The following is an 18,771-nucleotide window of genomic DNA, read 5'->3' as shown; positions in this document are numbered from 1 at the left end:
TGAAGCATCATGTTCATTGTTCAGTTTCCCTTCACTGGCAAAGTGAATTCATTTCTTCCCCCTACTCCATCTCCCCCTCCCCCATCACATACCCATTTTTGTGGTTACAGATCTTTGGAGCAAGCAATTTAGAATGAGAACCATGGGCAACAGACTAAGGCCCACAGAGGAACCCACTGATTTCAGGGAGAGGCTTTGGGTGAATGGAGATAAGGGAACTGCTGTCCTGAGTCCTGACTGAAATCCATCTTACCTGAGATCAAACTGGAGTGACTCAGTTCCCAAGCATTTTCCCTGTATCTATCTATATATAACACCAATAGGGTGGGAGGCCACACCTCTTCTCAGTCTGTTCCTTGGGTCTGGGTTTGTTTTAATTGGGGGCGTTTCCCACTTTGTTTTCTTTTTCTTACCAGGCTGACTTTCCCCATTTACTAGGACCTGCAGTAAATTCACATGTGGGGTGTTATGCCCTTGTCTGGAAATAAAAAGACCTTGACTTTGTAACTTTGAGCAGCAAGTGATTACTGTTAGAGATTAACCAAGGAGGCAGTACCCAGGGTACTGGCCAACCTCTCTCAGTCACCAACAAGGGCACAATGGGCACAGTACTCTAACCCCTCATGCACCCCCAAGGCATGAGCAGGTGAGCTTTGAACGTGTCTTGAATACCAACCAGTCTGGTACCTGGCATTCTGTCCAAACTGAGCAAGTTCCAGAGCTGGAGGCTGTTTCCATTCTTCTATAAGACATGGTGGACCAAGACCCAGCTAATGACCACTGGAACTAGGACATGGTGACTTGCCCATGGTTCCTTGTAGCTGGCAGCTGGGGCTGCCTGTTCCCAGAATGCTCATTCTCCTCATCACGTTGTCCCCAGAGATGAGTTCCAACCCCTATTAGTTCCACACCACAGCATCTTGGCATAAGGTGCCAAGAACATTCACAAATGGTCACAGGTTCCAGTGGGCAAGAACAGTTCTGCCATTCATCCAGAGGCTCAGTCTTCCACCAGCTGCAGTGATCGTTGGTGTCTTTAGAATTCCTATCATGGAGGAATCCTGGCCAAGAAGCAGTCAGCTAACAGAGTCAATATAAAGGACAACTTGTGATGAATGAGATTAACCAGGAGGCTTCAGTGGGAGAACAACCCCTAGGTAGAGGCTGGAGCTCCAGAGAGAGGTGTGCCCTACTTCTAAGAACTATCTCAGAATTTTTGAAAAAGGTTACTGTGCTGGAATTTGCAATGCTTAGAGAAAGGTTTTCCTTCATTTTCAGCTCCAAGGTCATAGAATCATGAGAGCATAGACTTAAAGCTGGAAGGATCTTTGAGACCTTTAACATTGATCCCATTTTATAGAAGAGGAAACCAAGGCAGACAAGGGGTAAATTAACCCAGGGATTAAAAATAGCCCAGGGATCACACAATTAGAGTCTGAGGTAGGACTTGAACTCAGGCCTTTACTGACTAGAAGTCAAGGGCTTTGTTCACTGCACCACCAGTGGCAGTAATAAAACCTTTCTCCTGTGAAATCCATGTAGCAAAGATAGATTTGGCAGCATAGGCTCAAGACAACAACGGGTCTGCTGAGCCAAAGCTGAGAGGAAAGCAGAAGAGACAGGAGCAACTGCTTCAGTGAAGATCACGTAATCATGGATTTCAGGCTAGAAGGCATTCAGTTCCAAGTTTCTCCTTTTACAGAGGACAAAGCGAAGCCTTCCCGACAGGCTAAATGCATCAAAAGTTGCAAAGGTCAGTAGATATCTGAGGTAGAATTTGAACCTGGATCACATGAATTTGATTATAGAAAAACAATTTGCAATAAATATTTGACACAAATACTTTTAATAAAAATCTGATATCTCAAATCTCGAATGAATTAGAAAAAATCCCCATCGTAAAATCCTCTACCTTTCAAAGGATAAGTGATCAAAGGTCATGGGGTACAATGGAAAGAGTACCATTCTCGAGTCAGAGGTCCTGGGTTCAAATCTCACCTCTTGAATTTATTACCTGCGTGACTTTGGGCAAGTCACTTAACCTGGACTCCCAGTTTTCTCATCCGTAAAATGAGGATGTTAGACTTGGTGGTCACTGAGGTCTCTTTCAGATATACATCTATGATCCTAGGAATAAGTGGTCTAAGAAACACTATGTGCCATTCATTTCCTTAACCCTGGTGCCATCTTAGGGCAGCTAGGTAGTACGATGGATAGATTGCTTGCCTGGAATCAGAAAGTCATTGAACCTCTTTTTTTCCCTCATTTCTGTAGAATGGGTATGAGAATACCACCTATTGTGAGGACAAAATGAGATATTTGTAAAGTGCTTTGCAAACCTTAAAGCACTAAATAGATGCGACTTATATCACCATCACTATTATCTTATGTATGATCCCACAATGGCTGTTTTGGAGAGACCGAGCCCAGACCAGGTCTGAAGGTGGCACAAGCTGATCATCCCCGTACTTGGCCAACATTGGTAGACACACTTGCCTACCTCTGCGTGGCAAACACCGCCCTCCAAAAGGAGATGCTTACCTTTGGAGTTTAAGAGCAGAATAATGTAGAGGACAAAGCATTTCAATTTGATTGCCTTTGGGCAAAAAGGAAGAACCCTGTGCCTTGTGATGGAAAGTGCTCATTTCTTCTGAAAGCCCATTTAGGTGGCATTGAAGACTTCACCAGGCATTACCGGACATGTACTCCAAAGAGGCCAAATAATGAAAGATCCCGCACATACTACAATACTAATAGCAGCACTTCTTGTATAGCAAAAAGAGTGACAACCAAATGGCAGCTGATTAGATAAATGGGAATTGTTTGAAGAAATTTTGATACATGAATGTAAGATATCTTAAAGGAAAAGAGGAAAAAGAAGTTTTTTAAAACCATGAAAAGACTGGAATGATTACAACTACTATAATGATGTAAACAGAAAGAACATGGGAAAACAGCCAAAATCAGGTTAATTGTAATGACTGATCTTTGTCCCTTTAAATGAGAAATGTGTAAAGCACTTAACATGATGTTTAGCACATTAATATTAGGAGCTTAATAAGTTCTTTTTATCTTCTCTTCCTCTGCCCTCTCTGCTCTCCTCTTGATAGCAAGATAGGAGACCATAGGTACAGAAAGTTGTATGTACTATTAGATAAGGTTGTTTTGTAAATCAATTTTTTTTAATTTAAATTTATTTATTTAACATATTTGGTTTTCAGCATTGATTTTCACAACAGTTTGAATTACAAATTTTCTCCCCATTTCTACCCTCCCCCCCACTCCAAGATGGCTTATATTCTGGTTGCCCTGTTCCCCAGTCAGCCCTCCCCTCTATCACCCCTCTCCCCTCTCATCCCCTTTTCCCTTCCTTTCTTGTAGGGCAAGATAAATTTCTACGCCCCATTGCCTGTGTATCTTATTTTTTAGTTGCATACAAAAACTTTTTTTTTTGAACTTCTGATTTTAAAACTTTGAGTTCCAAATTCTCTTCCCTCTTCCCTTCCCACCCACCCTCCCTAAGAAGCCGAGCAATTCAACCTAGGCCACACATGTATTATTGTGTATAACCCTTCCACAATACTCATGTTGTGAAAGGCTAACTACATTTTGCTCCTTCCCAACCCATCCCGCTTTATTGAATTTTATCCCTTGACCCTGTCCCCTTTCCAAAGTGTTTGTTTTGATTACCTCCACCCCCATCTGCCCTCCCCTCCATCATCCCCCCCCTTTTATTTTTTTTTAATCTTCCTCCCTCTTCTTTCCTGTGGGGTAAGATACCCAACTGAGTATGTATGGTATTCCCCCTCAGGCCAAATCTGATGAGAGCAATGTTCACTCCTTCCCCCCTCATCCGCCCTCTCCCCTCCTCCCATAGAACTGCTTCCTCTTTCCACCTTTATGCGAGATAATCCATCCCATTCTATCTCTCCCTATCTCCCTCTCTCAGTATGTTGCTCTCTCATCCCTTAATTTAATTTTATTTCTTTTAGATAACTTCCCTTCATCTTTAACTCATCCTGTGTCTGCTCTCTCTCTTTTACATATATATATATATAAACACACATATATATACACACATACATACACATACATACATATACCCATAGATATATACATCCATACACATTCACTTATATATATATACATAAACATATATATATATATATATATATATATATATATATATATATATATATATATATGCATATTCCCTTCAACTACCCTAATACTGAGGTCTCATGAATCATACTCATCATCTTTCCATGTAGGAATGTAAACAAAACAGTTCAACTTTAGTAAGTCCCTTGCAATTTCCATTTCTTGATTACCTTTTCATGCTTCTCTTGATTCTTGTGTTTGAAAGTCAAATTTTCTATTCAGTTCTGGTCTTTTCACTGAGAAAGCTTGAAAGTCCTCTATTTTATTGAAACTCCATATTTTGCCTTGGAACATGATACTCAGTTTTGCTGGGTAGATGATTCTAGGTTTTAATCCTAGCTCCATTGACCTCCGGAATATCGCATTCCAAGCCCTTCGATCTCTTAATGTAGAAGATGCCAGATCTTGTATTATTCTGATTGGGTTTCCACAATACTCAAATTGTTTCTTTCTGGCTGCTTGCAGTATTTTCTCCTTGATCTGGGAGCTCTGGAATTTGGCAACAATATTCCTAGGAGATTTCTTTTTGGGATCTATTTGAGGAGGCGATCGATGGATTCTTTCAATTTCTATTTTGCCCTGTGGCTCTAGAATATCACGGCAGTTCTCCTTGATAATTTCTTGAAAGATGGTATCTAGGCTCTTTTTTTGATCATGGCTTTCAGGTAGTCCAATAATTTTTAAATTATCTCTCCTGGATCTATTTTCCAGGTCAGTGGTTTTTCCAAGGAGATATTTCACATTGTCTTCGATTTTTTCATTCCTTTGGTTCTGTTTTATAATATCCTGATTTCTCATAAAGTCACTAGCTTCCACTTGCTCCAATCTAATTTTTAAAGTAGTATTTTCTTCAGTGGTCTTTTGGACCTCCTTTTCCATTTGGCTAATTCTGCCTTTCAAGGCATTCTTCTCCTCATTGGCTTTTTGGAGCTCTTTTGCCATTTGAGTTAGTCTGTTTTTTAAGGTGTTGTTTTCTTCAGTGTATTTTTCAGTATTTTTTTGGGTCTCCTTTAGCAAGTCATTGACTTGTTTTTCATGGCTTTCTCGCATCCTTCTCATTTCTCTTCCCAATTTTTCCTCTACTTCTCTAACTTGCTTTTCCAAATCCTTTTTGAGTTCTTCTATGGCCTGGGGCCAGTTCATGTTTTTCTTGGAGGCTTTGGTTGTAGGCTCTATGACTTTGTTGTCTTCTTTAGGCCATATGTTTTGGTCTTCTTTGTCACCAAAAAAAGAATCCAAAGTCTGAGACTGAATCTGGGCGCGTTTTTGCTGCCTGGCCATATTCCCAACCAACTAACTTGACCCTTGAGTTTTTCAGTGGGGTAAGACTGCTTGTAGACTAACGAGTTCTATGTTCTACGTTTGGAGGGGAGGTGCCAGCTCTATCAGAGCCGCACTTCTCCTTCCTCAAGGACCCCCAGTCCAGACTGGGCTTAGATCTTCAGCGGGCTGTTGCAATCCTGCTCTGATCCGCCACTTAATTCCTCCCACCAGGTGGGCCTGGAGCCGGAAGTAACAACAGCTGTAGCTGCCCCACCTCCGCTTCCCCCGGGGCTGGAAGCCGAACAGGGAACTCCTTCCACTCCCGCAGCTTTTCCCACTAACCTTCTCCGCAGTCTTTGGTGTTTGTGGGTCGAGGGGTCTGGTAACTGCCGCAGCTCACATATTCAGGGCGCTAGGGCCCCCTCCGCCCAGCTTCTGTTCTGGATGGTCCACGCTGCTCAGGCTGGGCTCTGCTCCACTCAGTTCCCAGCTCCCAGGTCCGTGTGGAATAGACCTCACCCAGAGACCATCCAGGCTGTCCTGGGCTGGAGCCCTACTTCCCTCTGCTGTTCTGTGGGTTCTGCCGTTCTAGAATTGGTTCAGAGCCATTTTTATAGGTTTTTGGAGGGACTCGGGTAGGGAGCTCACTCTAGTCCATGCTTACCAGCCGCCATCTTGGCTCCGCCCACCTTTGTAAATCAATTTTGCTAAAGCATTTTTTCTATATTCTAAGGGAAGGTTCACTGGCTGACGGATGGATGGACGCGGTATAACTACGGTGTAGAAAACAAAAGGTATCGTTAACACTCTAGAGTCATTCTCACCAGAAATCATCGTCTAAGTCTGTACCAATTGCGAAGCCATTTCAGCAGGCGAGCTCCTCTGAACTGCTCAGTTACCTCGGCCTGAGAGGCTGTGACCCTGTGGTTGTGACAGCTCTCTCCTCCAGTGCCTCTGCAATGAAGATGGGCCTGAATTTAAAACCAGAAGTTGCTATAAACCAGAGAACGATTTCCAGCTTGGAATGACACACTCTAAAGGAGACAAGGTCAAGCACAGATTTTTTTTTCTGGGCCTTTATTATTTTCTCTAAGGATATTTTCACTCAGAATGAAGTAGTCCTATGTGTCCTATGGCTTGTAAATGAGGCACATCTTTCTTCCTGGACTTAACGGGTCACAGTTCTTCCTTGATTTTTCCCCAATCTTGAACAGAAAGGTCCTCTTGCTCATCAGACTCTTCTTCCTCAAGAGACCACTAAATCAAGGGAGAGAGAGTATTTGCATGGAAGGAGAAGGAGGAAGAAAGGAAGGAAGGGAGGGAGGAAGGAAGGAAAGAAGAGAGTGAAGGAAGGAAGGAAAGAAGAAAGGAAGGGAGGGAGGGAAGAGAGAGAGGGAGGGAAGGAGGAAGGAAGAAAGGAACAAAGGAAAAAAGGAAGGAAAAAAGGAAGGGAGGTAAGGAGGTAAGGAGGAGGGAGCAAGGGAAAAGGGAGGGACAGAAGAAGGAAGCAAGTAATAAAAAAGAGGGGGGAGGGATAGGGAGAGAGAGAGAGAGAGAGAGGTTATTCCAATATGTATTGTCCTATTGCTCTCTATTAGCAGAATCAAAAAAAAAAAACACATTGGATATGATAGGTTTGTCTAGGCACACCCAAACAAGAGAGTGAATACATGGTTGTTACAAAAATAGTAACAAGATGGTCACCCTCACCTAATCACATTCACAATGAGTGTACACATTCAATCATTCACTTGTACATACACATCCTCACACATGGCACATCTACATAGTATGAACTGAGACTTCAAAAGTCTCCTGTTCCCAAATATCTATCCCCTATCTGCCCTCTTGCCTGAAATTCCACCATTTGGGTTTTTATTCTTTGGCATTAAGGAATTGCTTGTTCTAGGAGAACGCTTTTAAAATGAAAATGTAACCAGCAATGATAACAGAGGAAGCTATTATCAGCTATGAACAACTTAATGTGAATTTGATCAGTTTCCTTTGGAAGAATCAGTGCAAGACCCTGAAGGAATTCAAGTTATTCCTCCTCCTCTTCTTTCTCTTTCTCTCCTTCTTCCTCCTCCTCCAACTCTTATTTATAAGAATCATTCCCTTTGCAAAGCTTTTACAAAGATGAAATACCCTATTTTATTTGCTCCTCACAACAACTCTGTGATGGGTGTATATAGTAGGATTTTTGTCCCTGCTTGGCTAATAAGAAAACTAAGGTTTAGAGGGATGACTTACCCAAGGTCCACGGACAGTATATGGCAGTGTCAGAACTCAGACCCGGGTCTTTTGCCTCCAGGTTTAGTGGAATAATTTGGGTGCGTTTATGTGGACAAACCTGAGTGGAGTATTACAGTGAGGCATTCAGGATACCAAGGGGCAAGGCCAGGGAATAGGAAGAAAGCTTAGAAAATGGAGGCAGGAGGACAATCAAAGCAAATTTCAAAGACTTTTATGGGTTCATTCTTATAGATAAGTCCACATTACATGCTTATCTAATTGTGTCTTTATAAAGATGTAACATGAAGACTCTATTCTTGGAAGCCCCGCTCAGAGTCAGAATAAGGAAATCCTTTCACCTACAGCTAAAATGCTAAAATGTGGTGGGGGGGAGAGCAAAGCAAAGGACATTAGGGATTGACTTACAGCTGGCTCAGAGGTCGGTCTAACCACAGATGCAGCTGAATCAAGAGAAGGGTGCTCATCTCCCAGAGAGTCAAATCAAAGCCCCCAGGAGTGTTGAGAGGGAAGCTGTCCTGGGATAGGGACATCTTAAAGATGCTAATGCTTGGATCCTTTTATGTAGCGAGGTTTCCTGAGTCAAGAACTATGTCCTAACTCAAACAGTAGAGATAGCAGCGACTGTGTCTTACTCAACTCTCTATCAAGCAGAGGAAAGAGTTTGAAAAAGCAGGATATATGCAGAGAAAGACGATGATAGAAAGCTCACTAAATTTGAGATCAGAGGATCTGTGCTCAAATCTAGCCTCTTCTCTTCACTATCTTGTTTGACTGTGGGAAAAGCTTTCCCTCTATCTGGTCCTCAATTTCCTCTCTGTAAAACAATGGGGTTGAGTTAGACAATCTCTTAGGTCTCTTTCAGCTCTCAGTCTGTATTTCTATGAATTCTAAAGAAACAAGGTTCTCTCTTTCCTAATCTTCATCCCATGAAATAAATTAATCATGAGAACTTCCCTGAAGAAGGCAGAGGTGAGTTTGACGGGACTATGTAGTGGCAATTTAGATTTGAAGATCTTTCCCACCCATTAATAGGCCATGTGACCTGCTTACATCACAGGAAGACTAAGTCACATGTGGTGGGAGGAGAGAGAGACAGAGAGAGAGACAGAGAGAGAGACAGAGAGAGAGACAGAGAGAGAGAGAGAGAAAACAGTTATGGCTGCTCATGGTAATTATACCGTCATGATAATTAGAGCTGAACAGACTATGACTTAGGGGTACTGTGAGTTTGTTTTGGGGAAGACCCCAGTAAGGGGTAGGAGAGGTTTTGTGATGGTGAGGCTCCCGGTTGTGATATTATATATTGAATGCTTCACTGCTGTGACAGATTGGGTAGATGGCTTATGGAATATGGTGTCTGAATAAATGGTTTACTTCTTCTACCTTCTATGTGGAGAGTCTTATATACTTTGTGATACAGAACCACAGAGGCATTCTGACAATTAACATCTATGTTGTTATTATTGCCTTACTGATACAGACTATTAAGTCCTTCAGGGGTAACTGAGGGTTCTATGGCCCCTTTTCAAATCCTATTAGAGCAAAAATGTCTCATCTGATTTCCTAGTGGAAGGCATATTGTTCCTCTTCTGTCTACTTTGTCTCTTGACCTCAAACATCCTCCATTCCTCTCCACTGTTGCAAGTCTACCACCCGGAATAGTTTATCTCTGTAGCTGCAACTACTTCAATAACATAACTTGGTGTGGCAGGAAAGGTGATGACGATAGTAATGGTGATGATGATGATGATGAAGACAATGATGTAATAACTCCTTCAAAGCCCAGACAAATATTGAATCAACCCTTTATTCCTGGCATAAATCCAACATTGTCATAGTATGTAATTTTGTTAATATAACTACTTTGCTGACATTTTATTCAATATATTTGCATCTAAGTTTTGGTCTATACTTTTCTTTTTCTGCTTTATCTATCCCTGATTTAGGTCAGGGATAGATATTTGTCTCACAGAAAGAACTTAGTAAGATATTCTTTCTCTATTTTTGCAAAGAATTTATGTAATATTAGAAATAACTATTCTTTTAGTATTTGACAGAATTCACTTGGAGGTGAATTCAGGTTGCTTTCCCTGACTCTTTGGGAGTTTTTTTTTGGTGGGGAAGTCTTCTTCAATTTCTTTCTTGGAGACCAGATTATTGTACTGTGAATGTGGGTAATTCACATTTTTGTAAATATTACTCTGCTTCATTTGTCAGCAGTTTTGTTGGCATACAATTAGGTAAAATAGTTCCTAATAATGTCCGTCATTTCACTTTCATCTATGAATATGCCTTTTTTATTTTATCAATTTGGTTTTCTCTATATTTCTCTATATATTTCTCTATATTACCTAATGACTTATTTACTTTAAAAAAATAACCCCAGGTTTATTTAGCAGTCATTGTACTTTATGTTTATTAACAATTTTGTTTGCTTATTTTTTATTTTCAAAATTTCTATTTTTGTATTTGGTGGATTTCTTTGATTTGTAACTTTTCTATTTTTTTTGGTTGTTCCAATTCTTTGAACTTTTCTTTCTTTTGTTGAAAGCATTTAGAGATATACATTTTTCCCTTAAAAATTGCTTTGACTGCATCCCCAAAACTTTCACATGATGTTTCTTGTCATTTTCTTTAATAAAGTTATCTATTCTCTCTATTATTTGTTCTTTCATCCACCAATTCTCCAGAGTTAAATTATTTAGTCTCCCTTTGCCTTTGAATCTTTTCTTCAAATAACCTTTATTCATTACAATTGTATTAAATTATGGTCAACCTTTATTCATTACAATTGTATTAAATTATGGTCAGTAAAATAAATGTTTATTATTTCTGCTTTTCCACATTTGTTTATAAGGTTTTGTGTCCTAGAAAATGGTTAGTTTCAATCAAGTTGCCATACACAACTGAGATACATGTATTTTCTATTCCTATTGAAAAATCCACAGAAATCTATCACATCAAATTTTTATAAAATTCTACATGTCATTAACTTCTTTCTTATTTATCTTTTTGTTAAGCTTTTTCTCAAAGGTGCACACTGAAGTACCCAATTATTAAAGTTTTGTTGTCTTTCTCCCATAATTCAGTTAACCATCTTTCAAGTATTTGGGTGTTATGCCATTTGGTGCATATACACTAAGTACTGATATTATTTAATTATCTGTATCTTTAAGCTTCAATACACCTGAAGCATTAAAAATTCTCTTTCAACCCCTCATTTTAATTCTTTGTGAATCTTTAGGTTTCATGCGTATTTTTATAAACAGCATATTGTTGAATTCATCTAATTTTATTTCACTACTTTTTTATTTTATGAGTGAATTCATATTATTCATTTTCCCTATTCCCTATGATTGTTCATTGTACATTTCCCTTCATCTTATACTTTTTCTTCTTTTCTTCCTGCTCCCTTTTTAGAGAAAAGGGGATGGATAAGAGAAAGCTTATGATCAATAATAATAATCTATAATTGAAATGAACTGTTCCTATTTCATTGTTCCTTCCCTCTTCACCAAGCCCACCAAGACCCTGCTTATTAGTTTGTATTCTAATCCCTTCTTTATGCTTATCTTTCCAAAGCTTAGCCAGTTTGTGTTTATCTGCTCCCATGCCACTTCCCTGGGATGACTCCTCTTTCTGCTCCTGCTAGCTTCCATGTTGTCCTGAGCTCATTGTGGTTCCCCACCTTCCTTCAGTTGTTTATTTGTTTGTGTATGTTCAGCGTTGCACTAGACTGATGAGCTAAGGTTACACGAAGCTTTTCCTCATCTGTCTAGATATTCATATCTTTCCCCAAGAAATTTGCTTTGCATTAATTTATTTTTCCCTGAAGGTAGGAACTATTTAATTTTTGTTTATGTATGTGTTTTGTCTATGTCTATGTAACGCCAGAGTCTAACACAGCTCCTGGCCAGTATTTTATGCTTAATATAGCAAATGCTTAACCCTGACTAACTGATTGAAACACACTCATGGGAGAAGTGACTTGAGAAACTATTGGAGCCCTGTGAAAAGTCATAGGAAGGTTATAGCAATATCCAGCTGAAATATATAGTACAAAACTTGAAAGCCATTTTTCCCAGTTAAAGTTAACAAAAAAGAAAACTGCAAAATGGAATCAAGAAATCAAAAGAATATTGGAAATTTTAGATTCCTTTAATCAGCCATTGAAATCAAGAGTCAAAAGGTGAAGGTGATATAAGGAGTCAAAGCAGCACAAAAAATTCTCTGTAATTTAAGCCCATATTACAGAAGCTTGAGAGCAATTAAATCAAAGGAGATACAGAACCTCTGAAGGAGGAAAACTTCAGGTCACCCAAATGGGTGTCAGAAGTCCAACACAACCAAAACATGAGTTGGGCCCAAACGCAAAAGTTTGAGTGCCATTAATAAAATGAAGGACAGATGAGTCAGGTCAAGAGAGGTGACTGAAATTCTAGCTTCTCTGCAAAACTGGACAGTGCTAGGTGTGGGTAAGATAAATAATTATTGCTTCAAATGTTCCAAAGCAGAGCAAGAATTACAAGCAAAGCATTCTGCCAACTTTTTCTCAGATGCAAGTCTGATTCCACTCTTTCTTTTTTGGGGGGGGTGGGGTGGGTATGTTTTTTGAGAGGGGAAGGCAGGGCAATTGGGGTTAAGTGACTTGCCCAAGGTCACACAGCTAGTAAGTGTGTCAAGTGTCTGGATTTGAACTCAGGTCCTCCTGACTCCAGGGCCGGTGCTCTACTCACCTAGATGCCCCAATTCCACTCTTTCTTAAGAGAAGCCATCATACATTTGCATCCAAAAGGCAGCTAGCTGGCCCAATGGATAGATTGCTGGACCTAGATTCAGAAGACCTGAATTCAAATCTGGCTTCAGATACTTACTGTGTGGCCCTGGCAAATCACTTAACTACCATCTGCTTCAGTTTCCACAACTATAAAATGGGGAGGATGATAACATCTATCTCCTAGAGTTGCTGTAAGGATTAAATGAAATAATATTTGTAAGATCCTTAATAAATAGAAGGCGCTTAAAATGCTTGAAGTTTCCTTCCTTCCAATAGGTAACATCAGTTACTCCTCCAAATATAAACCAATTATATGTTCCTGTATTTTATACAAAAGATTCACAGCTTGTATCATAAAGAATCTTTAATCACTTAAAAGAAAACAATCTTTTGGCTGAGGAACAAAATTAGTGTGGCCAAGAGTCTCAGGAGGATAAAGAGAAACTTGAGATCAATCCCTAATTATTGAATAAGCTCCCAAAAGCAGCATGGCATTTATGCTGCTCTTAATGGTTATACCAAACCCTTTGACTCTGTTGCCCAATTATGGCTTATTCACATGCTATAAATATAAGAAAGGGAAACATGTATAGTAAGAATGGTAGATGTTTTGAAAACCACCTGGAAAATTGTTTTCTAGCTAAGACATTCCTGTAACATGGGATGAAGTACAGGTCACACCCATCGTCCTATCTACTCCTGGAGTCCTCCTGAAGATACTTTCAGCAAGCCTACAGAAGATGAGCTCAAAGCCCACCACTTTTATCCAGTTACAAAAGGTATACATTTTAACTGCCTGACTTCAGTCCTTTTTAGTCATGACTGATGCTTTGTGGCCCCATTTGGGGTTTTTTTGGCAGATACTGGAGTGGTTTGCCATTTCCTTCTCCAGTTCATTTTACCGATGAGGAAACTGAAGAAAACTTAAGTGACTTGCCCAGGGTCACACAGCTAGTAAGTGTCTGAGGTGAGATTTGAACTCAGGAAGATGAATCTTCCTGACTCCAGATCTGGCACTATATTCACTGTGCCACCTAGCTGCCAGGGAACTTCCTGAGCAATAGTGCGCTAAAACTGAAACATCAAAGAACAATACCTACTCCTTAATAAAGAGCAAGACCGTTCCTATCTAAACTCCATTGAATATCAAATAAAAACAAGTTAAAAAAGACAGCAGCAGATAATAATGTAGCAGTTTATATACATTATGTCATCTGGGCCTTCTAATAACCCCGTGACATGAGTACCGCAGGCATCATTATGTCCATTTTAGAGATGAGGAAACTGAGGATTAAAGAAGTTATGTGATATACTCAGAGTCACTTAGCTAGTAAGTCTCTGCTGCAGAATTCAAACCCAGACCTCCCTGACACCAACACCAGCCCCCCATCCACTGCCCCATACTATCACTCTGAAGGTCATCTAGTTGACTTCAATAGGAGGAGGACAACTACAAGAGTTTTCTTCCCAAATACCCAGGAGAGGGAAGAATTGGCAGTGTTCTCCAGAAGCTTGCCTAAAAGGTACTCCCATCTGATTTAGGACTCGTAAGAGGAGGATGAGAAAGCTCCCGATGTTCTTCCTTACCTAAAGACAGAGGTTTGGATTCAGGACCATCACTGGGCAAGCTTTGTTTTTTTCTTTATTTTCAATGGGTCAGGCCAAAAGATAAATATAGATGTGTGTGTATATATATAATATATGTACATATGTGCATGTATGTGTCTACAGGCATACATATACACATATACATAATACATATATACATGTGTGCACATACACATATGTACACACATATATACACACATACATATACACACATACATGCACATATATACATACACACATATACACATAAAGCTATACAAACACACACACACACACACACACACTACAATCTTTGAATAGGATAAGACCACCTTTCATCTTTATCTAGTCCATTCTCCTGCCTTAAAATAGACAATGTACCTAAACTTCTCCTTGATTCTAAGGAGGAAGAGACCATCATACTGACTGGAGGTCTATTCTAATGTGCAGCTCGTCTTTCAATTACCTAGTTCCTGATGACCCTAAGTTGTGTATAATGATTAAGGATAAGTTGAGACAGCCTTTACCTCCTCTGATTCCATTTGAGACTTGATTTCTTTTTCCACAAATTCAATAAATGCATCCAGGGTATATTCACCATTATATGGTACAACCTAGGAAAAAGGAAAAGCAAAACACAAGGTAGTGGTTCAACTTCTCTTGCAATTACAGAAGGAAAGTAAATGATGGTTACCTAAGTATCACAGAGATTTGGAGTTGGAAGTGGCTTTAAATATCATCTCATCGAAAGCTCTCAGCTCACAAAAGACAAAACTGAGGCCCAGAAAGATTAAGCAATTCGTCTAAGGTACCACAGCTGGTAAAGAGCTGCGTCAGGATTTAAAACTCTGTCCTCTCACTCCAAATCCAGTTTCCTTTCCAAGATGCCACATTCCTTGGCCCAAGGATTTCACATACAGTAATAACTGATGGGGTGTTATAGGAGTTTAAAGTTTTAATAACTTCAGAAGTATAAATGCTATAAACTTTTAAAAACATCACTTGAAACATTATTTAAAATTTTTAAATATTGATACATTTTTCATTAAATTTCAACATAACCACCATCCTATGGCATATATCGCTCTAGTCAGTTTTCACACTTTTAAAAAACATCAACTGCTACTCACTGACTCAAAGGACTGAATTTCTCTTCTGAGCCTGGAGATCATTCAGAGAAAGAGGTTTTGATGCATATGTGACAATTTTGACACAACCCCCACCAGAAAAAGTTTACTGGAGATAGATTAAGTGATCCAGGTAGCCAAATAAGGGGGCTCCCACAACCTAGCCACTGATCTAAGAAAGCATAGTCCAGAAACTGCTGCACGCACAGAACATAATGACAGCATGCTCCACCCTGTCAAAATTAAAAATTCATTACTCTAAGTTCACAAAACTAGATAAGTGTAGAAGAAATGTAAATGATTAAATTTTCAACTTATGTTTTTCTAAATTTATAGTATTTATACTTCTGAGGTTACTAAAGCTTTTAAATATTCTAAGACTATTTCGGACATATATATGTATATATGATATGTATTTTATATATATATATATAATGAATGTGTGTGTGTATGTGTGTGTACACACATATAGATATATAGATAGCAATTGAAATCTTTCAAAGTCTTTTACATACCTTTTCTTTTCTCATTTGCTACAACTATCATGATTCCCATTTTACAGATAAGAGAACTGAGACTCAGGGAGGTCAAATGACTTATATACAGTCACAGAGCTAATGAGAATCAGAATAAGGACTTTAATCAGGTCTTTCCTGAGTCCTCTATATTGTGATGCTTCTTCTGCTGTATGGTTTTTATAATCCTGAAATGGCTATTGGCTCTGGGATAATTTTTGAATGCCTCCACCTGGCATTCAAGGTCTTTTAATTCCCAGTCTTTCCCAGCAAGCAGCCTCTCTTCCAGTCAGGTCAGTTTCCTGAACACCCTACTCATTTCGGTTTCCTTTCCTTGGCTCTGGTATTTTAAACTGCTTGGAATGGCCCACCCACCCCCTCCCCCATTTAAATCTTATCCATCCTTCAACTCCCCATCCAAGTCTCTCCTTTGTGAAGGATGTTCTCCAACCACTCCAGTCCACACTGATCTCGCCCCTTTCTGAATTCTAGACCCAGCACTACTTAACACTTTATTGTTTCCTGTTTTCATGTATTAGTCTTGTCTCCTCAGAAAAACCAGTAGTGTCAAACTCAAATAGAAACAGGGGCCACAAAGTGGCACATAAGGAGCCCTGTGGGCACATAATGACTTAGGAAACCACATATTAACATCTATGTTTTATTTATTTTGTTAAATATTTCCCAGTTACATTTTCATCTGGTTCTGGTAGCCCTCAAGAGTGCTGTGGGTCGCACTTGCTGAGTGTTTGACACCCATGGGCTAAACTCTGGGGCCCTGGGAGAAAGGGACCCTACACTATTCTTTGGCCCACACCCAAATACAGTGGCAATGTGTCAGCACAAAATAAGTGCTTGGGAAAAGCCTGATAATTGAGAGGCAGTCAGGTTCAATGAGGGGAGCACTGGGCTTGGAACCAGGCAGGACCATGGAATCTCAGATTTAGAGCTCAAAGGGACCACAGAGATCCTCTTTTGAAATAGTGTCAAACCCAGATAGAAATGGGGCCACTAAATCATACATAAGAACATACATAAGAGAAATAAAGAAACTATGGCTGTTTCTTTATAGCAAAGATCAGCAATGGTGAACCTCTACCTCCCTCATTATTTTTTGCATCATTCTATCACTGAGTTTGTTTTTCAATTCTTATTATATTTTAAGTCAATTTGCTTCTTGTATTGGTCAAGTCTTCTCAAAAAGAGACTAGTTTCTGTAAGATATGGTTCACTAAGAGTGTGTGTGTGTGTGTGTGTGTGTGTGTGTGAGAGAGAGAGAGAGAGAGAGAGGGAGAGATTGAGTGACCTTGGGCAGATTAATAGCAAGGAGTTACTCCCTGGGGACACCTAGAAAGAGAAGGGAACATTTTCCAAATCTGAGGTGGTTTCCCTCGCTAAGTAACTGAGAGTAATTAAAGAGATGTTACTGATTCATAGTTATTCAGCTCCCTCAAAGCAGAGAAACCCAAGGGAATCTGGATCTAGATCCCAAAATGAATCAGCCATGCAGTACTGTTGGGTCGAGGAGGAGGCTCTCTCTTTAAGCCTTTGAGTGGGTGGGGAAAGTTGGGCCTTCTTTCTCCCTCTCTAGCAGGTTAAAATTCCCTTCCTTATCCCATACTAAAGAAAAAGTGACACCCAGGACATAAAAAGGGCAAAATTAGAGGAAGTCGACCCTCCCATGTGAAAGAGGTAGTCTCCCGAGGGCCTCTCCTCTTCACTCCCATCATTATTAGAATGAGATCCAGGATCCATCAAAATGTTGAAGCATTGATCATTATCAAACAACTCAAAAAATGACAGAAGGCAAGCCTTGAATGAAAACATAGAGAAGACCGAAAATTTTCTCACCAAATCAGATTTAGCTGGAAAAAATTTGAAGAATGGATACTTTTCCAGGAACATCTGATGAATGTCATTGGCAGTGATGTCAATTTTTGCAATGGTGACAGACTCGTGATACTGGTATTTCTTGCCTAGCTCCTCTAATACTGGCAGCAGAGACTTGCATTCATAAGACCATGGAGCATCTGTAAGACAAGGACAATAGAAAAGACATAGTCAAGGCAGAAGAAAAACTAAACCAAGATTTGGAAAACTCATGTTAGCCCCTCTCTCACCAGTAATGAGGTCACTGACATTTCTCTTCCTAAGCATCACCATTCTTTAAAAATCATGTTTTTCTTGCTCTTGAGTGTCTTATAACCCCATTTTGAGAAGAAATTGCCTGAGAATTTCTAAGTCCAGCATTAAGAAATGTCAGAGTGCCCATTTATCTTATAACCTGGTATTTAGTCCAAGATCAAAACACCTTTATGGCAAAAAAGACACAATCTTTTCCTAGAGCATGGGCAAGGGCATTTCTTAAAGCTTTAGAGAGTTTTGAAGTGAAGGAAAATTGAGTGGCTGCTGTTCTTTCCCACCCTGGATCCTTCCTTTGCCCCTGCCTTCCTTCCCTCACTTCCCTGTCACTGGGTCTAACCCCAGGGCCTCCGAGTTAATGTAATTTCTTAACCATCTCCTATTACCCATGAACCTCCATTTCCTTGTCCTTAGAGATATCTCCAAGGCATTAGCAAGCTTTCCCTGCTGGTTTCAGGAAAAAGAGGGACCTAATGGACCTACCTGGGGAGCCCATTCTACCACAGCTTTTCTTAAAAGAAAATGACACTAGTTTTGTTTTTCATCATTACCACGACTTTCAGCAGAGCCAGGAGAGCGTTCTAACACCTTGAGACTCCTAGTTAGTACAGAAAGGTGATTGGAGGGAGCCCATAATGTTCCATAGGAAAGACTATGGGTTTCCATTATTTCCTCACTTGGACCTTATCTAACCCACTAGTGAAATGGACAACCAATAATGTCTTCTTTTCCCATTCCTCTTCCTCCCCCACCCCCAACAACACCTTCATATATACATAATGGTATCATGAATCTCACCCCTGGCACAGTCTTACTTTGCCTTCCTGATAATTCTATATGCTTTAGATATAAAACATAGGATAGGCACAGAACCAATGATTTCACCGGGAACTCTTCGTTAAGGAGACTCCTACCATATACAGGTTTAGAGAGTGGTTTGGTGGAG

At 39.9% G+C, this 18,771-nt stretch overlaps 1 protein-coding gene across 1 annotated transcript in view; it reads right to left on the bottom strand.

Moving 5' to 3' along the window:
- Positions 1–6,600: 6,600 nt before the first annotated feature.
- PDILT (protein disulfide isomerase like, testis expressed) overlaps positions 6,601–18,771 on the bottom strand; it is a 60,441-nt gene continuing 48,270 nt past the window's right edge. The window contains exons 10-12 of the mRNA XM_036749244.1: positions 17,535–17,713; positions 14,569–14,655; positions 6,601–6,681 (exon numbers count right to left, since the gene is read on the bottom strand). Coding sequence (XP_036605139.1) covers positions 6,601–6,681; positions 14,569–14,655; positions 17,535–17,713 — 347 coding nt within the window. The remainder of the gene's footprint in view (positions 6,682–14,568; positions 14,656–17,534; positions 17,714–18,771) is intronic.

Source organism: Trichosurus vulpecula, chromosome 1 (genome assembly GCF_011100635.1).
Source record: "Trichosurus vulpecula isolate mTriVul1 chromosome 1, mTriVul1.pri, whole genome shotgun sequence".
Lineage (NCBI taxonomy): Eukaryota > Metazoa > Chordata > Mammalia > Diprotodontia > Phalangeridae > Trichosurus > Trichosurus vulpecula.
This window is presented reverse-complemented; position numbering and strand designations above follow the sequence as displayed.